The sequence below is a fragment of the Ictalurus furcatus genome, chromosome 2 (assembly GCF_023375685.1).
Source record: "Ictalurus furcatus strain D&B chromosome 2, Billie_1.0, whole genome shotgun sequence".
Lineage (NCBI taxonomy): Eukaryota > Metazoa > Chordata > Actinopteri > Siluriformes > Ictaluridae > Ictalurus > Ictalurus furcatus.
Window position 1 is genome coordinate 6,818,113 of NC_071256.1, and position 7,617 is coordinate 6,825,729.

General features: G+C 39.8%; 1 protein-coding gene across 7 annotated transcripts in view; it reads right to left on the minus strand.

The window, feature by feature from the left end:
* snx14 (sorting nexin 14) overlaps positions 1-7,617 on the minus strand; it is a 39,871-nt gene that overhangs the window by 4,682 nt on the left and 27,572 nt on the right. For all 7 annotated transcript variants that reach the window (XM_053645753.1, XM_053645743.1, XM_053645726.1 and 4 more), the window contains 7 exons: positions 7,410-7,542; positions 5,801-5,993; positions 4,903-4,986; positions 4,716-4,816; positions 3,221-3,332; positions 846-886; positions 596-715 (listed from right to left, as the gene is read on the minus strand). In XM_053645753.1, coding sequence (XP_053501728.1) covers positions 596-715; positions 846-886; positions 3,221-3,332; positions 4,716-4,816; positions 4,903-4,986; positions 5,801-5,993; positions 7,410-7,542 — 784 coding nt within the window. The remainder of the gene's footprint in view (positions 1-595; positions 716-845; positions 887-3,220; positions 3,333-4,715; positions 4,817-4,902; positions 4,987-5,800; positions 5,994-7,409; positions 7,543-7,617) is intronic.

Genomic DNA, 7,617 nt, shown 5'->3' on the forward strand with positions numbered 1-7,617 from the left:
ACCAGGAGGATGTGAGATGTGAAATACTAACACTAGCAAAGAAGTTTGAGCGAGACCTTTAACCATGACCTGCTCAGCTATATGCTTAGATTGCATTCTGCCTAAATAATCCTAAATAAATGGGACTGCTAAGTAAATACCTCGAACTGTATTGTTAAAAAAATGTCAGAATGGAAATTAGCCCCTGCACAAGAAGCGATTTTACACCTTAAATGCCCAAATCGCTTTAACAGTACAGTTTGAGGTATTTAATTAGCAGTCCCTTTTATTTAGGCAGAATGCAATCTAAGCATATTGCATTGATTTTAATTAAAGAACAACATATGGTACTTATAAGTTTATAATTACATTTAATGTTATGAATGTGCATGAAACAAAACTAATTTGCTCCGCCCTTGTCAGAATAAAAGAGCTTTCACACATTTTATTATTTTCTTTTTTTTTTTTTTTTAAACAGAAAAGCACCTTTCGTGCTGCTATAAAAAAAAAAAAAAATTTAAATAAAAAAAATCTTGCCTCCTGTGCCGAGACCTGATTGAAGAAGCATGTATAATGTCAAGACTGAGTTTCGAGTTTTACATTTTAGCACAAGTACCTTTTTGTTGCTGCCAGCAGTGGGGCTGAGCACGGTGAGTTCGGGACGGCTCGGTTTGGGTCTCGGTTGCTCGCACGAGTTGAGGAAGGACTGGAGGAATGGCTCCAGGTTCTGTCCTTTCTGCACAGACCAAGCATCTTATCACACCTCCGTTTACAAATAGACTAATCTTTTGTAAGAAATCTCACTGACACGATTATTGTGGCAGTTTGTACTAATGACGTAATAAAGTACATGCTTTACTGCTCACCTCCTTGATGAGTTTCCCTGGTACTGACTTAAATATCCTTCCTGGAACGTAACAATGCAGAAATGATGGAAATGTTTATACAGTAAGTGCAACACACAATCACTGACCTGTACACCTGAATATTCATGCACTTGTCTAATCAGGTTGCAGCAGCACAATGCATACAATGTATACAGATACAGGCCAACAGCTTCAGGTAATGTTTGCAACAAACATCACAATAGGGGAAATAGGATCTCTGTGACATTAACGGTAGCATGCTTGTTGGTGTTAAGACAGGCTGGTTTGAGTTTTTCAGAAACTGCTTCTTCTGTGGGGTTTTCACACACAACAATCTGTGGAGTTCACATAGAAACAACCATTGTGCAGCAGATTTGCATGTGGCATAACCTTGTTGATGAGAGAGCGGTCAGAGGAGAATGGGTAGACTGTTTTGAGCTTGACGAGGAGGCTTAGGTAACTTAAATAACCCCTATTTACAACTGTGGTGAGCAGAAAAGCATTTTTTTTCCAATCTTCAACTGTCCAGTTTCAGTACGCCTGTAGAATCATTCTGATGTTTAATGTGAAGCTCTTGTATCTGCATGATTTTATGTATGCATTGTGCTGCTGCTACATGATTGGCTGATTGGATAATTGCTTGAATTTGCATGTTTTTCTAATAAAGTGGTCGTCAAGTGTATACAATGCTGTGAAAAAGTATTTGCCCCATCCTGATTTCTTCTGTTTTTGTTTATAGCTCGTACTACGTTGTTTCAGAAATTAAAACAAAATCTAAGATAAAACAAAGGTAACCTGAGTAAACACAAAATACAGATCTTAAATGATAAAGTTATTTATTGAAGCAAAAACGTTATCCAATACCAACTGGGCCTTTGTGAAAATGTACTTGTAAATGTACTTACTAATTCCCCAAATCTATGAACCTGCATTCATAATGGGGTTCAGCTGGACTAGACACAACCAGGCCTGATTACTGCAAACCCTGTTCAATCAAATCAACTTATAAATAGTACTTTTTCAACAGCATGAAGTTGGTTTAATGGTCTTACCCTGTAACACACTATGCCAAAGTTGAAAGAAATTCCATAAATGATGAAGGTGACTAAAATGCATCAGTCTGGGAAGGGTTACCAAGCTATTTCAAAAGGCTCTGGGACTCTAAAGAACCACAGTGAGAGCTATTATCTCCAAATGGAAAATGGTGGTGGAAGTGTGATGATGTGGGGATGCTTTGCTGCTTCAGGGCCTGGGCAACTTGTAATAATCGAGGGAAACATGAATTCTGCTCTCTACCAGAAAATCCTAAAGGAGAATGTCCGGTCTTCAGTCCGTAAATTGAAACTCAAGCGCAATTGGATTATGCAGCAAGACAATGATCCAAGGCATAGGAGTAAATCCACCTCTGAATGGTTAAAAAAAAAGCTAAACTAAAGTTTTGGAGTGGCCTAGTCAAAGTCTTGACTTGAACCTATTCTGGCAGCACCTTAAACGGGCAGTTCATGCTCGAAAACCCTCCAGTGTGGCTGAACTAAAGCAGTTCTGTAAAGAAGAGTGGGCCAAAATTCCACCACAGCACTGTGAAAGACTGATCTCCAGTTATCGGAAGCGTTTGGTTGCAGTCATTGGTGCTAAAGGTGGCACAACCAGATTTTAGGTTCAATAAAAAAAATTTAAAAATAAAAACTGTATTGTGTGTTTACTCAAGTTGCCTTTTTATGTTATATCTTGTTTGATGATGAGATACACACACACACACACACACAAAGAAGAAATCAGGATGGGGCAAATACTTTTTCACAGCACTGTATATCACACATTTTATTCTGTGCTTTCCAAACACAAAATAAATGCTCTGTTGATTCATGTGACTTACACGTGAGTCAGAATCCAATCACATGGCTTAATAGTTGTCATGTTTGGTGTTCGAAGTTTGCAATAGAGTTACAAAGCTAACATATTTCAGTCGGTAAAAAGTATATAACTAACCATTTTTTAAAAATATACGCCTTCATCGGTTATTAAGTAACGTTACAGAGATTTCTGGGAAATAGCCTGATAATGTAAAAATGTGGAAAAATTTCAAATTGGCCCATGTTAGTTTGGACTAGGACATGCTGTAATCTATAATAAAGAACAGAACTTCACTATGAAGCTGAACACTAACACTGAACATCCAGAATCAAAATATGTCTAATTAACCACAACTTACATCTTTCAAGGCCCTACAGTGGTTCTCTGGAACGTTCCACATGCTTAATCTTTATAACAGGCTAAACCACAAAACAATGTATGAGCTTATCCTTATTAGTCAGTGAGTAGTGTTGCAAGTAAACGTAACAGTTGTGCATTTGCACGTGAAAACGTTCCCGCACCTAGGTTGACGTCAGGCAACATCTTGTCGTGGAACTGCGTCTCTGTGCTATAAGGGGAGAGGAAGTCTGCTAACAGTTGGCTGTTGCTCAACTCGGGGTGCCGCAACAAGTTCTGAAAACACACAACATGAAGGAACATGATCAGAAACGGAAAAAAAACTGATAATCCAAACTGGAAATAAATTATATTAACAGGATGACACAGACACGTGAAAATGTGTTGTATTTTTTTAAAAAATCATAGACTTATGAGGGGGGCAAGGTTTTAGCACGTTTGCCTCACACCTCCGAGGTTGGGTGTTCGTATTCCACCTCTGCATGCACTCCCTGTGCTTCGGGGGTTTCCTCCGGGTACTCCGGTTTCCTCCCCCAGTCCAAAGACATGCGCTATAGGCTGACTGCCATTTCCAAATGGTCAATTGTGCCCCGAGATTCCCTGTTATTTGAAGTGTTGTTTTTTTTTAATTCATTTTGGATGTCTTTATTTTTATTCGTTATTTGGAGTGTTACTTTTTGGTTCAGTTTTGATGTATATCTTGTATTTACAATAATATTTATTAATTGTTCATATAGATTAATATTTATACATTTATTTCATTAAAAAAAAAAAGTACAGTAAATCTTCATGGTACAGTCAGTACTGTTTACTTTTGCAATAAAGTTTAACAATATTTTACTTTGAGTGTTATGTTTTCATTCAGTATTAATTAAAAAAAACTATCGGTTGATTAATCAGTTATCAGCAGGTACCGCCCAACTTAGTTATCGCTAAAATCCACTATCCACTTCTAATTACAGTCGATTATTTTCCAATAGCAGCACATCCTGAAGTGTCTATCCCTATTATACCACAGCAATTGATAATTAATTTTTTTCATAAAAATATCAAAATAAATGAAGCCGCATACATTTGATCTGTTTATCGTTACATTTAGTCTGGTAGAACTATAAACATTCGTTCCCTCATCAGTCTCTCTTTAAGTTAATAAGACAAAGAAATGCAGCTTGTCATGTTGCCAGTACTGAAAAAGCGCTGATATTAGAGACACCTTCCATAAACACCTCCTTATGGAAAGCATAACCATGCCAATAACTACACAATATATTTGTTAAATAACATTTTTAATTCGTTTATTATCCATCCTTGTGTATGAGCTATTATATAGAAATGATAACGTATTCGAGCAAGCGCATTAATATAACCTGTGATTGTGAGAGTTGCTGTTATAGAGAATTAAATCAACACCTTCTGACCAATCAGAATCAAGAATAACATTTGGGGATTTCTCCAGACTTTGACAGCGTCTGTGCTGGAACTTTCATGAACCTTGTCTAGACTCATTACACACAGTTTAATAATACAACTCTGTAACCCAACTTATTTGTGGCCGCAAGTTTTCCAGTCAAACTATTTGTTCCGCACCCACTGAGACAGGCCAAGAACCTCAATGTTTAGTTTTATACAAATACACTTTGCAGAGAGAAACCAGTTTACCTGCAGGTATTCCTCAAATTCCACACGTTTGGAGTTTAGGAACTCAAAATTTTTTGGTCCGATAATTCTTTTGGAAGGGAGCTGTGCATCCTGGAATGAACCTGTGGAAGAGAAATGAGATAAAATGCTTACCAAATAAGCTGAAGAGAGTTGGGGCTAAAAACAAAGAGAGAAAAATCACGTGTACCATGGAACTCTGTGAGTTTGGACTCGAGGACATAGAACTCAAGGTACCTCCTGTAGACTGACCAGCTTTCTGTCTCATGACCCACTAAAAACAAGAGACAGACAGAGACAGACAGGCAGAGAGAGACACGGGGGGGGGGGGGGAAGGGGAGAGACAGAGGACAGAGGGGAGAAAGAGACAGAGAGAACGAGAGAGAGAGAGAGAGAGAGAGAGAGGTGGGAGAGAGACAGGGAGAGAGACAGGGTAGAGAAACAGAGGGAAAGAGACAACAGAGGGAGGGGAGAGAGACAGGGAGTGGGAGAGACAGTGACAGAGATAGAGAGAGAGAGAGGATGAGAGAGAGAGACAGACAGAGGGAGAGAGAGACAGAAGGAGGGAGAGAGACAGGGAGAGGGAGAGAGACAGAGGGAGAGAGACAGAGAGAGGGAGAGAGACAGAGGGAGAGAGAGAAGGTAAGAGGGAGAGAGAGACAGAGTTAGAGGGGAGCGAGAGAGAGAGAGAGAGAGAGAGAGAGAGAGAGAGAGAGAGAAGGAGGGAGAGAATCATTTTAATTGTGTGAGAATAAAAATAAACTCCATGCTCCAGTTAAAACAAGCACATAATTCTTTTACACATTTCAAGCCTGTAGTTGTGTTTATCAGTGTGTTTCTGTGTTCTCTGAAACTCTCTCAGCAGTGTTGGACCTGAACACAGGCTTGCGCACGCCGCTGTCTGGTGTAATGATGAGCAGTAAAATGAAATAAAGTTCCTTATTACTTAACAGATTTCTTCTCCCCGTCTCAAACGTACAGTGCTATCAACTGTACAGAGAACACTGGTACACTAGCTGCTCTATTTTCCACACATGATCATGTTAATCATCTCTCAGAACTGTTTGAGTGAATCTTCTGCCCCACACCTTGCTCACGATCGTGCCTCTCCACGTCAATGCAGAAGACAGGAACACGCTCTTTCTTGACTTCATCATCATAGGAGTCTACGAAGGGAATAGAGATGAGCCACGCTGACAGGTTCCGCTGTGTTCCTGGAATAGCCACCACTTCCACCGGCACGGGGCAGTCGTCCTCCACCACCACCGTCGCCTCCTCCACCTGCGAGACATGCAAACATTAGCGTCTACAAGTCTCAATCTTCACCATTAACACATGGTGGTTTGTCTTCATTGTGTCAATACTAGCACTTGAATGACATCAGTGCGTGTTAGGAGCAAAAGCGTTATCAATAAAATTATGTTGTCACAAGTGCTAAAGTACAAGTAGTGTTATCATAGAAGATCTTTTTACGCAGAGTGGCGGTGTAAGAGCCAGAGTAATTTTTTAAAATCATTTATTTATTAATTTTAAAAGAATAAAGTGGGGTTGGCGTTTTAGGGGTTAGTTACGTGCTCATGGAAGAGGTGGGTCTTTAGCTGTTTTTTGAAGGTAGTGACAGATTCTGCAGTCCGGATTGAGATTGGAAGTTCATTCCACCACTGAGGGACAGTTAGTTATACACTATACATTATATACCAATTTTCTTTTTTACTGGACAAAGAAATGATTCTCACTTTTAAATAATGCATTCGTGAGCCATAAGGTGGAAATAAGAAGATGCCTCTTTGTATGTTGTACTTTTGGATAACAAATTAATTATTAACTGTTCCTGGTAGTAGACTAAATGTTCTCATTTCCTCCAGAGAAACCATAAAAATGTGGGTGCAATCACGGCAGAGCAAGTCCTTTGTTCGCATTGTCAAAGCACAAAAGCTCATACCTGTATAAAGCTACTTTAACTACACTTTTTACAGTTACAGTTCTACTGTATTGCCCTTTAAAACATGCATTTGGGACTGAAATTTTTATATATTAACTGATCTAAAGCCAATACTGCTATAAACTCATTTTATTGTAGAGAAGGGAGACTTTACACTGTTCACAGTGTGAGAGGCCTTGTTGGTTTGATGTCACTTGATAAACGGGGAAGGAACTGGTAGTTGAGGAGAAAACCCCAAGTTGATGAGTTGAAATTTCAAGTTGAGGGGGTGTTTTCAGTGTTTTTTGCAGGTTGTAGGCAGGGAATTACAAGTTCACCTCGAATTCCGTTTTTCTGCCAAATAACATCTCTACTTTAAGAAAACAACTATATTTTACCAACTCAATATACAAATGTTATTTAGGCTTATTTCTAACCTTGCCATGGCTGTTTGCTTACAATGATGTGGAGTAAGAAGACAGTTTAAACGCAGTGGTAAATGCAGTCAGTCTGCGTAAAGTGTGGCTTTTATCACTTGTGCCTTTCCCAGGGCACAAGACAGGACACACCCTGAACAGGGTGCCAACCTATTACAGGGCACGATCGCACACACATTCACACCCCCATTCATACACTACGGGCAATTTGGAAACGCCAGTCAGCCTATGCAAACTCTGCACACAAAGGGCGGTAGTGGGATTCGAACTCTGGAGGTGCGAGGCAAACGTGCTAACCTCTAACCAGTTCCCTTTTGGTTGAGAAGGAATGTGTCTCACCATGTCCTCTTCTCCATCAACCATGGTGTAAGTGGGCAGCATTGCTCCTTCCATCGTGCTGCTTCTAAACACACCCTTCAGCTTACTGCCGATGCGGCTGATCCCAAACGACTCGCCCCGTTTAGGTGGGTTCCTGCACACGCACACACATTTTTACAGCTGCATGAAAAGTCAAAGGGTGAAAACGGTGAACAAACAGGCAATACTG